Raw genomic sequence first — 20,000 nt, 5'->3', positions numbered from 1 at the left:
CGCAAGGTCCACACAAACCCAAGAGCGTACCTGCGGAAACTGTTTAAGGTCACACAAGGTCCACACAAACCCAAGAGCGTACCTGCGGAAACTGTTTAAGGTCACACAAGGTCCACACAAACCCAAGAGCGTACCTGCTGCCAGCTGCAGGCCTCTATTCACAGTCATCCTTGGTCCTTCGCTCTTCCTGACGTCTATGGTGAAGGTGAGCCGTCCGCTGGTGACGTGGACACCGTCGGTCAGAGAGAAGGCGAGCTCGTCACTGCCCCCGCTGGCCGTGTCAGGGGTGTACACCAGAAGCAGGTCCACCACGTCCTGGTAGGTGAACGTGGACCCCTGAGACAGGATCCGACCGTTCTCCAGAGGCTGGGAGTAGAACTGGCGTCTACGCAGCTTGCCTGAAAACAGGACCGCCGCGGTGGTACAGAGTAATAATTAATAATGATAGGGGTGTGTCTTGTTTATTTAGCCCTCTTCGTGACACTCAAAGACACTTTACATAAGGCAACCAAAGAAGAAAGGTAGATAGATGAAATGACTAAAAGTAGATGGGGTCACATATCTTCCTCACTGGAAGGTCTTGAATCCCGGCAATGTGAGACCCGGCACCTGCGTACCAGTGTATGTGCACCAATGATGAATGTGTTTTGCGCTTCACAATGTCGTTTAGCAGAAGCTGTCTGGCAAGCAGACAGTGGAGAGGACAGTAAAAAGGCCTCGATAGCCTTCATAGGTTTTTAGTTTTATGACGGTGTGACAGGGGCTTTATGGGAGGGTTTATGTTGCTTTTATTGCCTGCTGGTTGTGAAGAATGAGTCGCTGCAGGATCCTGACAGTACAGGGACAGTTAGTGGGACAGATGGAAGGATGGAGGGACAGTTAGTGGGACAGATGGAAGGATGGAGGGACAGTTAGTGGGACAGATGGAAGGATGGAGGGAGAGTTAGAGGGAAGGATGGAGAGATGGAGGGACAGTTAGTGGGACAGACGGACGGATGGAGGGAGAGTTAGAGGGAAGGATGGAGAGATGGAGGGACAGTTAGTGGGTCAGACTGACGGATGGAGGGAGAGTTAGAGGGAAGGATGGAGGGAGAGTTATACGTTAGAATGGAGAGATGGAGGGAGAGTTAGAGGGTAGAATGGAGAGATGGAGGGATAATTAGAGGGAAGGATGGAGGGAGAGTTATACGTTAGAATGGAGAGATGGAGGGAGAGTTATACGTTAGAATGGAGAGATGGAGGGACAATTAGAGGGAAGGATGGAGGGAGAGTTAGAGGGTAGAATGGAGGGACTGAGGAAGATATGGAGGGATAGCTAGAGAGATGAATGGAGGGACTGAGGGAGAGTTAGACGGTAGAATGGAGAGATGGAGGGAGAGTTAGAGGGTAGAATGGAGAGATGGAGGGAGAGTTAGACAGTAGAATGGAGAGATGGAGGGAGAATTAGAGGGAGGGATGGAGAGATGGAGGGAGAGTTAGAGGGAGGGATGGATGGAGGGAGAGTGAGAGGGAGGGATGGACAGATGGAGGGAGAATTAGATGGTAGAATGGAGAGATGGAGGGAGAGTTAAAGGGTAGAATGGAGGGACTGAGGGAGAGTTAGAGGATAGAATGGAGAGATGGAGGGAGAGTTAGAGGGAGGGATGGAGAGAAAGTTAGAGGGTAGAATGGAGAGATGGAGGGAGAGTTAGAGGGTAGAATGGAGAGATGGAGGGAGAGTTAGACAGTAGAATGGAGAGATGGAGGGAGAATTAGAGGGAGGGATGGAGAGAGAGTTAGAGGGAGGGATGGAGAGAAAGTTAGAGGGTATAATGGAGGCACTGAGGAAGATATGGAGGGATAGCTAGAGGGATGAATGGAGGGACTGAGGGAGAGTTAGACGGTAGAATGGAGGGAGCGTTAGATGGTAGAATGGAGAGATGGAGGGAGAGTTAGAGGGAGGGATGGATGGAGGGAGAGTGAGAGGGAGGGATGGACAGACGGAGGGAGAATTAGATGGTAGAATGGAGAGATGGAGGGAGAGTTAGAGGGTAGAATGGAAGGACTGAGGAAGAGATGGAAGGATAGCTAGAGGTATGAATGGAGGGAGAGTTAGATGGTAGAATGGAGAGATGGAGGGAGAGTGAGAGGGAGGGATGGAGAGATGGAGGGAGAATTAGATGGTAGAATGGAGAGAAGGAGGGAGAGTTAGAGGGTAGAATGGAGAGATGGAGGGAGAATTAGAGGGAAGGATGGAGGGAGAGTTAGACGGTAGAATGGAGAGATGGAGGGACAGTTAGATGGTAGAATGGAGAGATGGAGGGACAGTTAGATGGTAGAATGGAGAGATGGAGGGAGGGTTAGAGGGAAGGATGGAGAGATGGAGGGAGAGTGAGAGGGAAGGATGGAGGGAGAGTTAGACGGTAGAATGGAGAGATGGAGGGACAGTTAGATGGTAGAATGGAGAGATGGAGGGACAGTTAAATGGTAGAATGGAGAGATGGAGGGACAGTTAAATAGTAGAATGGAGAGATGGAGGGAGGGTTAGAGGGAAGGATGGAGAGATGGAGGGACAGTTAAATGGTAGAATGGAGAGATGGAGGGACAGTTAGATGGTAGAATGGAGAGATGGAGGGACAGTTAGATGGTAGAATGGAGAGATGGAGGGAGGGTTAGAAGGAGGGATGGAGGGAGAGTTAGACGGTAGAATGGAGAGATGGAGGGAGAGTTAGAGGGAGGGATGGAGGGAGAGTTAGACGGTAGAATGGAGAGATGGAGGGACAGTTAGATGGTAGAATGGAGAGATGGAGGGACAGTTAGATGGTAGAATGGAGAGATGGAGGGAGGGTTAGAGGGAGGGATGGAGGGAGAGTTAGACGGTAGAATGGAGAGATGGAGGGACAGTTAGATGGTAGAATGGAGAGATGGAGGGAGGGTTAGAGGGAGGGATGGAGGGAGAGTTAGATGGTAGAATGGAGAGATGGAGGGAGAGTGAGAGGGAGGGATGGAGAGATGGAGGGAGAATTAGATGGTAGAATGGAGAGAAGGAGGGAGAGTTAGAGGGTAGAATGGAGAGATGGAGGGAGAATTAGAGGGAAGGATGGAGGGAGAGTTAGACGGTAGAATGGAGAGATGGAGGGACAGTTAGATGGTAGAATGGAGAGATGGAGGGACAGTTAGATGGTAGAATGGAGAGATGGAGGGAGGGTTAGAGGGAAGGATGGAGAGATGGAGGGAGAGTGAGAGGGAAGGATGGAGGGAGAGTTAGACGGTAGAATGGAGAGATGGAGGGACAGTTAGATGGTAGAATGGAGAGATGGAGGGACAGTTAAATGGTAGAATGGAGAGATGGAGGGACAGTTAAATAGTAGAATGGAGAGATGGAGGGAGGGTTAGAGGGAAGGATGGAGAGATGGAGGGACAGTTAAATGGTAGAATGGAGAGATGGAGGGACAGTTAGATGGTAGAATGGAGAGATGGAGGGACAGTTAGATGGTAGAATGGAGAGATGGAGGGAGGGTTAGAAGGAGGGATGGAGGGAGAGTTAGACGGTAGAATGGAGAGATGGAGGGAGAGTTAGAGGGAGGGATGGAGGGAGAGTTAGACGGTAGAATGGAGAGATGGAGGGACAGTTAGATGGTAGAATGGAGAGATGGAGGGACAGTTAGATGGTAGAATGGAGAGATGGAGGGAGGGTTAGAGGGAGGGATGGAGGGAGAGTTAGACGGTAGAATGGAGAGATGGAGGGACAGTTAGATGGTAGAATGGAGAGATGGAGGGAGGGTTAGAGGGAGGGATGGAGGGAGAGTTAGACGGTAGAATGGAGAGATGGAGGGACAGTTAGATGGTAGAATGGAGAGATGGAGGGAGGGTTAGAGGGTAAAATGGAGAGATGGAGGGAGAGTTAGAGGGAGGGATGGAGGGAGAGTTAGAGGATAGAATGGAGGGACCGAGGGAGAGATGGATGGAGGGAGAGTTAGAGGATGGATGGAGGGAGAGTTAGAGGGATGGAGGAAGGGAGAATTAAAGGGACGGATGGAGGGATGGATAGAGGCAGGGAGGGATGGAGGGATGGATAGAGGCAGGGAGGGATGGAGGGATGGATAGAGGCAGGGAGGGGTGGAGGGATGGATAGAGGCAGGGAAAATTAAAGGGAGCGATGGAGGGAGACTTAGAGGTCAAATAGTGGACTGGAGAGAGAGGAGCAGCATTTGACACTGACTGTCGGGCTGTTAGAGGTATAGTGTGTGTGTGTGTGCCCGTACCGTAGGCAGGTTGCTTGGTGACGGTGATGATGATGTCGTTGTCTGGTGTGTCCTGGTCCAGGACGTTGAGAGAGGAGTTAGTGATGACCACTCCTGAGTTCTGCTCCACCTGGACTCTGTTCACTGATACCACCGGCTCCATCTCCTCTTTAGTCTGCTGCAGGAACACACACACACGCACACGCACAAGCGCGCACACACACACACACACACACACACACACACACACACACGTGTAAAGTTTAGCATACACACATGCAAGAAAACATACACACAAGGCTCAGGGTGGCAGGTAGCCTAGTGGTTAAAGGGTTGGACTAGTAACTGAAAGGTTGCAAGATTGAATCCACTGAGCTGACAAGGTAAAAATCTGTCATTCTGCCCCTGAACAAGGTAGTTAACACACTGTTTATAGGCCGTCATTGTAAAAAAAGAATTTGTTCTTAACTGACTTACCGAGTTAAATAAAAAATAAAAAAAATAATCATCACCTCAGGGGCCCTAGCAGACAAAGGGATGCATTTTTATGCAGATTAAAAATAAATATAAATACATATGGACAATAAAATCCTGGTGTAGTTATCACAGGACAATAAAATCCTGGTGTAGTTATCACAGGACAATACAATCCTGGTGTAGTTATCACAGAACAATAAAATCCTGGTGTAGTTATCACAGGACAATAAAATCCTGGTGTAGTTATCACAGAACAATAAAATCCTGGTGTAGTTATCACAGGATTATAAAATCCTGGTGTAGTTATCACAGGACAATAAAATCCTGGTGTAGTTATCACAGGATTATAAAATCCTGGTGTAGTTATCACAGGATTATAAAATCCTGGTGTAGTTATCACAGGACAATAAAATCCTGGTGTAGTTATCACAGGACAATAAAATCCTGGTGTAGTTATCACAGAACAATACAATCCTGGTGTAGTTATCGCAGGACAATAAAATGCTGGTGTAGTTATCACAGGACAATAAAATCCTAGTGTAGTTATCACAGGATTATAAAATCCTGGTGTAGTTATCACAGGACAATAAAATCCTGGTGTAGTTATCACAGGACAATACCATCCTGGTGTAGTTATCACAGGACAATAAAATCCTGGTGTAGTTATCACAGAACAATACAATCCTGGTGTAGTTATCACAGGATTATAAAATCCTGGTGTAGTTATCACAGGACAATAAAATCCTGGTGTAGTTATCACAGGACAATAAAATCCTGGTGTTGTTATCACAGAACAATAAAATCCTGGTGTAGTTATCACAGGACAATATAATCCTGGTGTAGTTATCACAGGACAATAAAATCTTGGTGTAGTTATCACAGGACAATAAAATCCTGGTGTAGTTATCACAGGACAATAACATCCTGGTGTAGTTATCACAGAACAATACAATCCTGGTGTAGTTATCACAGGACAATAAAATCCTGGTGTAGTTATCACAGAACAATAAAATCCTGGTGTAGTTATCACAGGACAATAAAATCCTGGTGTAGTTATCACAGGACAATAAAATCCTGGTGTATTTATCACAGGACAATACAATCCTGGTGTAGTTATCACAGGACAATAAAATCCTGGTGTAGTTATCACAGAACAATACAATCCTGGTGTAGTTATCACAGGACAATAAAATCCTGGTGTAGTTATCACAGAACAATAAAATCCTGGTGTAGTTATCACAGGACAATAAAATCCTGGTGTAGTTATCACAGGACAAGAAAATCCCTCAACCTTGTCTGAAAGTTTTCTTTGTGAACTTTGCAATAAATTAAGAGTTAATTATATTTATTAATAACATTGTATTTGTATAAATACACAACATACATCTTTAAAATATGTGTAAAACTAAGCATGCTGATAGGATGGATTTTCAGTCTTTGCATTCATAGATCCATTTATGAATCTCAATGTATCAAACCAAGTAACAGGTCTGCTGTTGTCTTAAGGATTGTAGCTTTAATAATTATGTCTACCAGTATATCTATGTTGACTGATGTAGTAGTAGCAGTAGTAGTATTGTCTACTAGTATATCACTGATGTAGTAGTAGTAGTAGTAGTAGTAGTAGTATTGTCTACTAGTATATCACTGATGTAGTAGTAGTACTAGTATTGTCTACCAGTATATCTATGTTGACTGATGTAGTAGTAGCAGTAGTAGTATTGTCTACTAGTATATCACTGATGTAGTAGTAGTAGTAGTATTGTCTACCAGTATATCTATGTTGACTGATGTAGTAGTAGCAGTAGTAGTATTGTCTACTAGTATATCACTGATGTAGTAGTAGTAGTAGTAGTAGTAGTAGTAGTAGTAGTATTGTCTACCAGTACATCACTGATGTAGTAGTAGTAGTAGTATTGTCTACCAGTATATCACTGATGTAGTAGTAGTAGTAGTAGTATTGTCTACCAGTACATCACTGATGTAGTAGTAGTAGTAGTAGTATTGTCTACCAGTATATCACTGATGTAGTAGTAGTAGTATTGTCTACCAGTATATCACTGATGTAGTAGTAGTAGTAGTAGTAGTAGTAGTATTGTCTACCAGTATATCACTGATGTAGTAGTAGTAGTAGTAGTAGTAGTAGTATTGTCTACCAGAATATCACTGATGTAGTAGTAGTAGTAGTAGTAGTAGTAGTAGTAGTATTGTCTACCAGTATATCACTGATGTAGTAGTAGTAGTAGTAGTAGTAGTAGTAGTATTGTCTACCAGTATATCACTGATGTAGTAGTAGTAGTAGTAGTAGTAGTAGTAGTATTGTCTACCAGTATATCACTGATGTAGTAGTAGTAGTAGTAGTAGTATTGTCTACCAGTATATCTATGTTGACATTGAAGGCCTCTGTCTGACTGGACCCATCACTGATGTAGAAGGAGAAGGTGTCCTGGTAGTGGTGGTCAGTGCTATGGACGTTCTGGACGTAGAAGATGTGGTCAGTGGTCAGGTCGTCCATGGAGAAGGGAACCTCGGGACTGATGACGCGGGTATTTGAACCGCCCAACGAGCCCACTGGGAGACAGAGGACGAAACCAGAATGGGAAGTGAGATCTCACTTCAGGGTTAGATCAGAAACATCCAAGACTGATGACATCATGTAGAAATACTACAGGCGAATAGATATTAATTTCTATTTCAACGGGGGGAATTCTCAGGAGGAGACAACGTAACTAAAGACCAGTTCTTCGGGCATCACATAACGGATGAAAAACGGAGTTTACTTTGCAGTATAAAGACTTTTCTGCAGGCCTCCTTCCACTGTCACCAGTGTTGTTTCATATGTCTCTAGGTAGTGTATTACTGTACCTCTACTACTGCTTATATTCACACTGCTCTGCCCAGGACAACTGGCCCTTATGGAAAATATAGGTTTATTACATTGAATTCATCTCTCTCTCTCTCTCTCTCTCTCTCTCTCTCTCTCTCTCTAAATATTACACTCACAAATGTTCCAAAATACATTTCAAATGTCATATTATATCTATATACGGTGTTGTAATGATGTGCAGATGCTCTCTCACTCTCACACTCACTCTCTCACACGCACTCTCTCACACTCACTCTCTCACACTCACTCTCTCACACTCACTCTCTCACACTCACTCACTCTCTCACACACTCACTCTCACACACATTCTCTCTCTCACACTCATTCTCTCTCTCACGCTCTCTCACACTCACTCTCTCACACTCACTCTCTCACACTCACTCTCTCACACTCACTCTCTCACACTCACTCTCTCACACTCACTCTCTCACACTCACTCTCTCACACTCACTCTCTCACACTCACTCTCACACACATTCTCTCTCTCACACTCATTCTCTCTCTCACGCTCTCTCACACTCACTCTCTCACACTCACTCTCTCACACTCACTCTCTCACACTCACTCTCTCACACTCACTCTCTCACACTCACTCTCTCACACTCACTCTCTCACACTCACTCTCTCACACTCACTCTCTCACACTCACTCTCTCACACTCACTCTCTCACACTCACTCTCTCACACTCACTCTCTCACACTCACTCTCTCACACTCACTCTCTCACACTCACTCTCTCACACTCACTCTCTCACACTCGCTCTCTCTCACACTCGCTCTCTCTCACACTCGCTCTCTCAACCACTCTCTCTCTCACACTCACTCTCTCACACTCGCTCTCTCACACTCACTCTCTCAACCACTCTCTCTCTCAACCACTCTCTCTCTCACACTCGCTCTCTCACACTCGCTCTCTCACACTCTCAGGATCTAAGGCTTTATATAGTAGCTGAGTGTTGTCTTTGAAAGAGACATGGTGTCTATCACCAGACCACTGAAGAACCAGAGGATAAATATCTCTACTAGGGAGGTCTGCTGTCAAGATGTTCCACTATGTTGTATATTACTGATATGCAGAGTGTACACACACACACACACACACACACACACACACACACAAACACACACACACGCTCACACCCACCCACACACACACACACCTCTTCGTCTCGTGTTCTCAATGAAGCCATATTTGGGCGAGCTGATCATCCACACCAGCAGGTCCTTCTTGGGTGTGTCCAGATCTGATACAATGATGTGATTGGTTGACAGCTGGACTCTCCCTCCTTCCTGGACCTAGATATACATAAAATAGAAAGTTGCAGAAGATCTCAGTATGCAGATACAGCATTGGAGAACACTTCTAGGACAACTGGGATGAAATCAACAACAAACTAGAATGATCCAAGCACACCAAGACAGTCGTGAAGAGGGCACGACAAAGCCTATTCCCCGTCAGGAAACTAAAAATATTTGTTGTGGGTCCTCAGATCCTCAAAAGGTTCTACAGCTGCACCATCAACAGCATCCTGACCGGTTGCATCACTGCCTGGTACGGCAACTGCTCGTCCTCCGACCGCAAGGCACTACAGAGGGTAGTGCGTACGGCCCAGTACATCACTGGGGCAAAGCTGCCTGGCATTAAGGACCTCTACACCAGGCGGTGTCAGAAGAAGGCACTAAAAATTGTCAAAGACCCCAGCCACCCCAGTCATAAACTGTTCTCTCTACTACCGCATGGCAAGCGGTACCGGAGTGCCCTGTCTAGGACAAAAAGACTTCTCAACAGTTTTTACCCCCCAACCATAAGACTCCTGAACAGGTAACCAAATGGTTACCCGGACTATCTGCAATGTGTCCCACCACCCGCTAACCCCTCTTTCACGCTACTGCTACTCTCTGTTCATCATATATGAATAGTCACTTTAACCATATCTACATGTACATACTACCTCAATCAGCCTGACTAACCGGTGTCTGTATGTAGCCTCGCTACTTTTATAGCCTCGCTACTCTTATTTCAAATGTCTTTTTACTGTTGCTTTATTTCTTTACTTACCTACACACACACACACACACGCACACACACACACACACACACACACACACACACACACACACACACACACACACACACACACACACACACACACACACACACACACACACACACACACACACACACACACACACACACACACACACCTTTTTTTTTCGCACTATTGGTTAGAGCCTGTAAGTAAGCATTTCACTGTTGTATTCGGCGCACCTGACAAATAAACTTTGATTTGATTTGAAATTACCCCTAGATAGCTACTGATCTTTACAGTTAGGATTGTGGAAGGTAACTCTGATCACAGATCAGTCACTAAGATCTTTACAGTGAGGATTGTGGAAGGTAGCTCTGATCACAGATCAGTCACTAAGTGCAACATCCACCCCAGGACTATTTCTATTATATCATGTAGTACAGCATGGCCTGCCAGTCCATGTTATTGAGGGATTGCTTAAGCGCAGCGGTCTAAGGCACTGCATCTGTGCTAGAGGCGTCACTACAGACCCTGGTTCGATTCCAGGCTATATCACAACAGGTCGTGATTGGGAGTCCCATAGGGCGTCATCCAGCGTCATCCAGGTTAGGGTTTGGCAGGGGTAGGCCGTCATTGTAAATAAGAATTTGTTCTTAACTGACTTACCTAGTTAAATAAAGGTTAAATAAATAAAAATATATATCATAATAAGGCCAGAGGGGGTGTAGTATATGGCCAATATATCACGGCTAAGGGCTGTTCTACTCACGACGCAACGCAGAGTGGCTGGATACAGCCCTTTAGCCGTGGTATATTGCCATATACCACAAACCCCCGAGGTGCCTTATTGCTGTTATAAACTGGTTACCAACGTCATTAGAGCAGGCTCGTACCACCCAGTTTTATAATGTATAATATAGACCACGTTCCATAGAATTACAGTGACTAGAACTGACATAGAATTACAGTGACTAGAACAGACATAGAATTAGAATGACTAGAACAGACATAGAATTAGAATGACAAGAACATACATAGAATTAGAGTGACTAGAACTGACATATAATTACAGTGACTAGAACAGACATAGAATTACAGTGACTAGAACAGACATAGAATTACAGTGACTAGAACAGACATAGAATTACAGTGACTAGAACAGACATAGAATTAGAATGACTAGAACAGACATAGAATTAGAATGACAAGAACATACATAGAATTAGAGTGACTAGAACTGACATAGAATTACAGTGACTAGAACAGACATAGAATTAGAATGACTAGAACAGACATAGAATTAGAATGACAAGAACATACATAGAATTAGAGTGACTAGAACTGACATATAATTACAGTGACTAGAACAGACATAGAATTACAGTGACTAGAACAGACATCGAATTAGAATGACTAGAACAGACATAGAATTAGAATGACAAGAACAGACATAGAATTAGAGTGACTAGAACAGACATAGAATTAGAGTGACTAGAACAGACAGAATTAGAGTGACTAGAACAGACATATAATTAGAATGCCTAGAACACACATAGAATTAGAGTGACTAGAACAGACAGAATTAGAGTGACTAGAACAGACATATAATTAGAATGCCTAGAACACACATAGAATTAGAATGCCTAGAACAGACACCCTCCATTCCAATATCAATTTCCAATGTCAGAGGTTATATTTCTGTTCTACTCATGTATGTTACATTGATCGACCCTGACTCCTTCACATCACAGTGAACATCACAGTGAACACACACACACACACACACACACACACACACACACACACACAGCGTTAGACACTGGTCCACTGAGTGTTGCATCAGCTGTGTTGCTTGGTGTTGCTTCATATGTTGCAAACAGTATCTCTTTGTTCTGTTCCCTAGCAACTGTCCAAACAAGCTGAGTAGTGTGTGTGTGTGTTTTTGTATGTGTGTGTGTGTGTGTGCACGTGTGTGCTCGTGTGTGTGCGCATGCATGTGTGTGTGTGTGTGCACGTGTGTGTGTATGTGTTCGTGTGTGCGTGCGTGTGTGTGTACGTGTGCGTGTGTGTGTGTTCGTGTGTGTGTGTGTGTGCACGTGTGTGCTCGTGTGTGTGTACCTTGATGCCACTGCGGACAGTGACCACTGGAGGCTGTCTCTTCATGGAGGTGATGGTGATGGTACACATCTGGTTGTCAAGGCGATTGTTCTCACCGTCGTAAACAATGAAATGGAAGATGTCCGTCACCGGCTGACTTCCTATCTCAAAGGAAGTGATGTAGCTTGCATGGCAGGAAGGAAATGTGAGCTTTAGTGAAGTTCATCCCAAAACATAGTCTTCAAGGAAAACAAAACAATAACATTTTTTTTACCCAAAACCAGCGTATAGCATCGTCTCAAAATAATCCCTTGTTTACTATTAACAACAACAACAACAATGATGTGACATACTGAAAGACATAACATACTACAAGTTTACTGTAACATCTACACATTATAAGGGCTAATACATACAAAACCAGCGTATAGCATCGTCTCAAAATAATCCCTTGTTTACTATTAACAACAACAACAACAATGATGTGACATACTGAAAGACATAACATACTACAAGTTTACTGTAACATCTACACATTATAAGGGCTAATACATACAAAACCAGCGTATAGCATCGTCTCAAAATAATCCCTTGTTTACTATTAACAACAACAACAACAATACATGCTTATAACAAGTCGTAAATCATTATAGCTATCGTTTGCTTTTAAGAAAAGTGTTACGTGTTCACGATGGGCTACAGATTGGTGGTGGAAGAGCCGAGATTCTCCTCACACTAATAAAACGCGTTATACATGCAGATCAATATCTCTATATTTGATCTATAGCTCTATATCTGATCTATGTCTGATCTAGATCTCTATATCTGATCTATGTCTGATCTATATCTGATCTACGTCTCTATATCTGATCTATAACTGCTCTATATCTCTATATCTGAGCTATATCTCTATATCTGAGCTATATCTCTATATCTGATCTATAGCTCTATATCTGATCTATGTCTGATCTAGATCTCTATATCTGATCTACGTCTGATCTATATCTCTATATCTGATCTATGTCTGATCTATCTGATCTACGTCTCTATATCTGATCTATAACTGCTCTATATCTCTATATCTGAGCTATATCTCTATATCTGAGCTATATCTCTATATCTGATCTATAGCTCTATATCTGATCTATGTCTGATCTAGATCTCTATATCTGATCTACGTCTGATCTATATCTGATCTATATCTGATCTATATCTGATCTATATCTGATCTACATCTCTATATCTGATCTATAACTGATCTATAACTCTATATCTGATCTTTATCTGATCTAGATCGCTATATCTGATCTATGGCTGATCTATATCTCTATATCTGATCTATATCTGATCTATATCTGATCTACGTCTCTATATCTGATCTATAACTGATCTATATCTCTATATCTGAGCTATATCTCTATATCTGGAGAACGGATCTGAACACATCTAACATCCTCTAACTCTCACAGTGCAACACCGATATGAAGACTAATGGTGTATATAAAGCCCTTTAAAAACTAGCGAAGAGTACCTGAATAAAATATAATATTTTTCTAATTCTCATTAACACAGAAAGTCAGTCTGGTAAGTTTAACAAAAACAAGTGATTTAAACCCACAGCCCCAGAGATGTTTGCTATAATATTAGCCTAGTGTGCTAATTAGCACCAAAGCTAATCAGAGGCACATTATGGGGATGAAGTCCCAAGGCCTAATTTTTGTTTTCATTTTGATGCCTGGTTTTCAGTGTGTGTGTGTGTGTGTGTGTGTGTGTGTGTGTGTGTGTGTGTGTGTGTGTGTGTGTGTGTGTGTGTGTGTGTGTGTGTCTCTTGCAGGTGGTTGATATTTAATATTCGCTAATTAGACATGCTAATTGAGCTAAGCTGTTTGTGCTTTCCCATATCGTCGCTAAAACACACTAAATCTTTTTCTACCGTTTCTAATTTGTAGAGAGGATTTCACAAAGCCTCACATGGAGAAGATTCTATTGTATAGTAGGAGTGACAGAAGATAGAGGCCATTCCTTTTACAGAAACCTTTCGACTAAGTCGCTACTTTAAGCCTAAATGAGAATTGCTCTCAATTAAATAATCTGGACAGAAAAAAAATCTAAATTATTTTGAAATAAATATCTACACGGCAGAACAAATCGTCTTAATAATTACTTCAATAATAACATAGGAGCTGGTAGAAATGGATACCAGAATGTGAAGTGGACAGCAGAATTAACTTTCAACCTGTCCAGTTCTTTACAGATCAGTACAGGTAAAGTAGAAGCAAACAAGGAGAGGAAGCTACTTTAGATTACTTTCTCCATGGTGAAAGAGGAGTACTCTGTCATCATCTCTCTCTATCTGCCTCTCTCTACCTGCCTCTCTCTCTCTATCTGCCTATCTCTCTCTGCCTCTCTCTCTCTCTATCTGCCTCTCTCTCTATCTGCCTCTCTCTCTATCTGCCTCTCTCTCTATCTGCCTCTCTCTCTATCTGCCTCTCTCTCTATCTGCCTCTCTCTCTCTCTGCCTCTCTCTCTCTCTGCCTCTCTCTCTCTCTCTGCCTCTCTCTCTCTCTCTGCCTCTCTCTCTCTCTCTGCCTCTCTCTCTCTCTCTGCCTCTCTCTCTCTCTCTGCCTCTCTCTCTCTCTCTGCCTCTCTCTCTCTCTCTGCCTCTCTCTCTCTGCCTCTCTCTCTCTCTCTGCCTCTCTCTCTCTGCCTCTCTCTCTCTCTCTGCCTCTCTCTCTCTCTCTGCCTCTCTCTCTCTCTCTGCCTCTCTCTCTCTCTCTGCCTCTCTCTCTCTCTCTGCCTCTCTCTCTCTGCCTCTCTCTCTCTGCCTCTCTCAATTCAACTAAATTCAATGGTTTTATTGTCATGGGAAACATATGTTTACATTGCCAAAGCAAGTGAAACAGATAATAAACAAAGTTGAAGTAATCCGTTAAAAAGAAATGTACAGTAAATATTACAGTAAATATTACAGTAAATATTACAGTAAATATTACACTCACAAAAGTGAAGAATAGAGACATTTCAAATATCATATTATGTATTCGCTCTGTCTGTCTATGTGTTTAATGGAACTGGCTCTACCTGATCCTGTGTTTGTTGATGTCGTCCAAGGTGAAAGAGGAGTACTCTGTCATCTCCTGGTGCTCTGAGTCTGACCCCGTCTTGGTCAGGATGCCGTACATAGGAACTGACACCAGCTGAATACGTATCTTCTCATCTGGAGAGGTGTCGCTCTGCAAAATATGATCACATATTTCATGATACAGTACCGGTCAAGTTCACCTTAGGACCTATGCTACCGGTCAAACGTTTTAGAACACCTGCTCATTCAAGGTTTTTTTTTCATTTTTATTTCCTACGTTGTAGAACAATAGTGAAGACATCAAACCTTTTTTTTTCAAAGCTGTCATCAAGGCAAAAGGTGGCTATTTGAAGAATCTCAAATCTCAAATATATTTAGATTTATTTAACACTTTTTTGGTTACTACACGACTCCATATGTGTTATTTCATAGTTTTGATGTCTTCATTATTATTCTACAATGTAGAAAATAGTAAAAAATACCAAAATAAAACATTGAATGAGTAGGTGTTGGTAGTGTACACTATAATTCTGAAAGAAATAGTATACTAAAATGTATGCTGATTATTATGTGAAGCTGTGGTTGAACGTACAGTATCTACAGCACTGAAACACAGCAACCAGAACCACTATAATAAAGAGGTTTCAATAAGTCAGGACCATAACGGAAGGAGCTGAACCACATTCACATCTCATGACATCATATTATAATGAGGCTGAACATGAACACAAAAACAGAAGTACCATTCAGAGAGGGTCCAGGTATGGCTACATATTGTGTCCTGTGTGTCCTGTGTGTCACACACACACACACACACACACACACACACACACACACACCTAACTCTGAGCTTCAGTCCACACACACTCAGGTGTGTTTACTAACAGTATAACCCAGGTGTGTTTACTAACAGTATAACCCAGGTGTGTGTACTAACAGTATAACCCAGGTGTGTTTACTAACAGTATAACCCAGGTGTGTGTACTAACAGTATAACCCAGGTGTGTGTACTAACAGTATAACCCAGGTGTGTTTACTAACAGTATAACCCAGGTGTGTTTACTAACAGTATAACCCAGGTGTGTGTACTAACAGTATAACCCAGGTGTGTTTACTAACAGTATAACCCAGGTGTGTTTACTAACAGTATAACCCAGGTGTGTGTACTAACAGTATAACCCAGGTGTGTTTACTAACAGTATAACCCAGGTGTGTGTACTAACAGTATAACCCAGGTGTGTGTACTAACCGTATAACCCAGGTGTGTGCGTCTGATGACACTAGTACTTTTTTCAGGAACCTCCATGGACAGCAGGGCCTCTGGGTCTCTCCTGGGCCCGTCGCCCCCGACGCCCAACACAACCACCTGTACCACCGCCGTCGTCATGGAGAAACCGTCGGTAACGGTAAAGGTGATGGCATCCTCGTCGGTGGAGAGGCCAGAGTGTTCATACTGCAAAACGTTACGGGTCACGTCACTGAAGGAGAACGTGTCACCTGGAGGGACAAAGGAGTTGAATGATACTGTTAAATAAATAAAACGTATGTTATTCTTAATGGTCTGGCTACCTACTGATCTAACTACCTACTGTTACTGGTCTAGCTAACTACTGTTACTGGTCTAACTACCTACTGTTTCTGGTCTAACTACCTACTGTTACAGGTCTAGCTACCTACTGTTACTGGTCTAACTACCTACTGGTCTAACTACCTACTGTTACCGGTCTAGCTACCTACTTGTCTAACTACCTACTGTTACTGGTCTAACTACCTACTGTTACTGGTCTAACTATCTACTGTTACTGGTCGAGCTACCTACTGTTACTGGTCTAACTACCTACTGGTCTAACTACCTACTGTTAATGGTTTAACTACCTACTGTTACTGGTCTAACTACCTACTGTTACTGGTCTAGCTACCTACTGTTACTGGTCTAACTACCTACTGCTCTAACTACCTACTGTTACTGGTCTAGCTACCTACTGGTCTAACTACCTACTGTTACTGGTCTAACTACCTACTGTTACTGGTCTAACTATCTACTGTTACTGGTCGAGCTACCTACTGTTACTGGTCTAACTACCTACTGGTCTAACTACCTACTGTTAATGGTTTAACTACCTACTGTTACTGGTCTAACTACCTACTGTTACTGGTCTAGCTACCTACTGTTACTGGTCTAACTACCTACTGCTCTAACTACCTACTGTTACTGGTCTAGCTACCTACTGGTTTAACTACCTACTGTTACTGGTCTAACTACCTATTGTTACAGGTCTAACTACCTACTGTTACTGGTCTAGCTACCTACTGTTACTGGTCTAGCTACCTACTGTTACAGGTCTAGCTACCTACTGTTACATGTCTAACTACCTATTGTTACTGGTCTAACTACCTACTGTTACTGGTCTAACTACCTACTGTTACTGGTCTAGCTACCTACTGTTACTGGTCTAGCTACCTACTGGTTTAACTACCTACTGTTACTGGTCTAGCTACCTACTGTTACTGGTCTAGCTACCTACTGGTTTAACTACCTACTGTTACTGGTCTAACTACCTATTGTTACAGGTCTAACTACCTACTGTTACTGGTCTAACTACCTACTGTTACTGGTCTAACTACCTACTGTTACTGGTCTAACTACCTACTGTTACTGGTCTACCTACCTACTGTTACTGGTCTAACTACCTACTGTTACAGGTCTAACTACCTACTGTTACTGGTCTAACGACCTACTGTTACTGGTCTAACTACCTACTGTTACTGGTCTAACTACCTACTGTTACTGGTCTACCTACCTACTGTTACTGGTCTAACTACCTACTGTTACTGGTCTAACTACCTACTGTTACTGGTCTAACTACCTACTGTTACAGGTCTATCTACCTACTGTTACTGGTCTAACTACCTACTGTTACTGGTCTAACTACCTACTGTTACTGGTCTAACTACCTACTGTTACTGGTCTAACTACCTACTGTTACAGGTCTAACTACCTATTGTTACTGGTCTAACTACCTACTGTTACTGGTCTAACTACCTACTGTTACTGGTCTAACTACCTACTGTTACTGGTCTATCTACCTACTGTTACAGGTCTAACTACCTACTGTTACTGGTCTAACTACCTACTGTTACTGGTCTAACTACCTACTGTTACTGGTCTAACTACCTACTGTTACAGGTCTAACTACCTATTGTTACTGGTCTAGCTACCTACTGTTACTGGTCTAGCTACCTACTGTTACTGGTCTAGCTACCTACTGTTACTGGTCTAACTTCCTACTGTTACAGGTCTAACTACCTACTGTTTCTGGTCTAACTACCTACTGTTACAGGTCTAGCTACCTACTGTTACTGGTCTAACTACCTACTGGTCTAACTACCTACTGTTACTGGTCTAGCTACCTACTTGTCTAACTACCTACTGTTACTGGTCTAACTACCTACTGTTACTGGTCTAACTATCTACTGTTACTGGTCGAGCTACCTACTGTTACTGGTCTAACTACCTACTGGTCTAACTACCTACTGTTACTGGTCTAACTACCTACTGTTACTGGTCTAGCTACCTACTGTTACTGGTCTAACTACCTACTGCTCTAACTACCTACTGTTACTGGTCTAGCTACCTACTGGTCTAACTACCTACTGTTACTGGTCTAACTACCTACTGTTACTGGTCTAGCTACCTACTGTTACTGGTCTAGCTACCTACTGGTTTAACTACCTACTGTTACTGGTCTAACTACCTATTGTTACAGGTCTAACTACCTACTGTTACTGGTCTAACTACCTACTGTTACTGGTCTAACTATCTACTGTTACTGGTCTACCTACCTACTGTTACTGGTCTAACTACCTACTGTTACTGGTCTAACTACCTACTGTTACAGGTCTAACTACCTACTGTTACTGGTCTAACTACCTACTGTTACTGGTCTAACTACCTACTGTTACTGGTCTAACTATCTACTGTTACTGGTCTACCTACCTACTGTTACTGGTCTAACTACCTACTGTTACTGGTCTAACTACCTACTGTTACTGGTCTAACTACCTACTGTTACTGGTCTATCTACCTACTGTCACTGGTCTATCTACCTACTGTTACAGGTCTAACTACCTACTGTTACTGGTCTAACTACCTACTGTTACTGGTCTAACTACCTACTGTTACTGGTCTAACTACCTACTGTTACAGGTCTAACTACCTATTGTTACTGGTCTAACTACCTACTGTTACTGGTCTAACTACCTACTGTTACTGGTCTAGCTACCTACTGTTACTGGTCTAGCTACCTACTGTTACAGGTCTAGCTACCTACTGTTACATGTCTAACTACCTATTGTTACTGGTCTAACTACCTACTGTTACTGGTCTAACTACCTACTGTTACTGGTCTAGCTACCTACTGTTACTGGTCTAGCTACCTACTGGTTTAACTACCTACTGTTACTGGTCTAACTACCTATTGTTACAGGTCTAACTACCTACTGTTACTGGTCTAACTACCTACTGTTACTGGTCTAACTATCTACTGTTACTGGTCTAACTACCTACTGTTACTGGTCTAACTACCTACTGTTACTGGTCTAACTACCTACTGTTACTGGTCTAACTACCTACTGTTACTGGTCTAACTATCTACTGTTACTGGTCTACCTACCTACTGTTACTGGTCTAACTACCTACTGTTACTGGTCTAACTACCTACTGTTACTGGTCTAACTACCTACTGTTACTGGTCTAACTACCTACTGTTACTGGTCTAACTACCTACTGTTACTGGTCTAACTACCTACTGTTACTGGTCTAACTACCTACTGTTACAGGTCTAACTACCTACTGTTACTGGTCTAACTACCTACTGTTACAGGTCTAACTACCTATTGTTACTGGTCTAACTACCTACTGTTACTGGTCTAACTACCTACTGTTACTGGTCTAGCTACCTACTGGTCTAACTATCTACTGTTACTGGTCTAACTACCTACTGTTACTGGTCTAACTACCTACTGTTACTGGTCTAACTACCCCCCGCTCTTGTTCTTCTATATCATTCCGTTCACACACAGTGCAGAAGTTGTCTGGGGATATGTGGGAATTCAGAACATGTGCTACGCAAAGTCGTAAAGACATTCGGTGACACTTTGTCTTTCCAGTGTGTTATTGTTCTCTTTGTCTGTGTCGACTCTGC

At 42.9% G+C, this 20,000-nt stretch overlaps 1 protein-coding gene across 3 annotated transcripts in view; it reads right to left on the bottom strand.

Moving 5' to 3' along the window:
* fras1 (Fraser extracellular matrix complex subunit 1) overlaps positions 1-20,000 on the bottom strand; it is a 352,007-nt gene that overhangs the window by 55,768 nt on the left and 276,239 nt on the right. For 2 of the 3 annotated variants that reach the window (XM_036936462.1, XM_036936464.1), the window contains 7 exons: positions 16,046-16,293; positions 14,796-14,947; positions 11,736-11,898; positions 8,748-8,883; positions 7,075-7,271; positions 4,245-4,401; positions 135-398 (listed from right to left, as the gene is read on the bottom strand). In XM_036936462.1, the coding sequence (XP_036792357.1) occupies positions 135-398; positions 4,245-4,401; positions 7,075-7,271; positions 8,748-8,883; positions 11,736-11,898; positions 14,796-14,947; positions 16,046-16,293 (1,317 nt within the window). The remainder of the gene's footprint in view (positions 1-134; positions 399-4,244; positions 4,402-7,074; positions 7,272-8,747; positions 8,884-11,735; positions 11,899-14,795; positions 14,948-16,045; positions 16,294-20,000) is intronic. The other variant, XM_036936463.1, reaches the window with a different exon arrangement.

This window comes from Oncorhynchus mykiss, chromosome 11 (assembly GCF_013265735.2).
Source record: "Oncorhynchus mykiss isolate Arlee chromosome 11, USDA_OmykA_1.1, whole genome shotgun sequence".
NCBI lineage: Eukaryota > Metazoa > Chordata > Actinopteri > Salmoniformes > Salmonidae > Oncorhynchus > Oncorhynchus mykiss.
The sequence above is the reverse complement of the archived record's forward strand: the minus strand, read 5'-3'. Positions and strand labels throughout refer to the sequence as shown.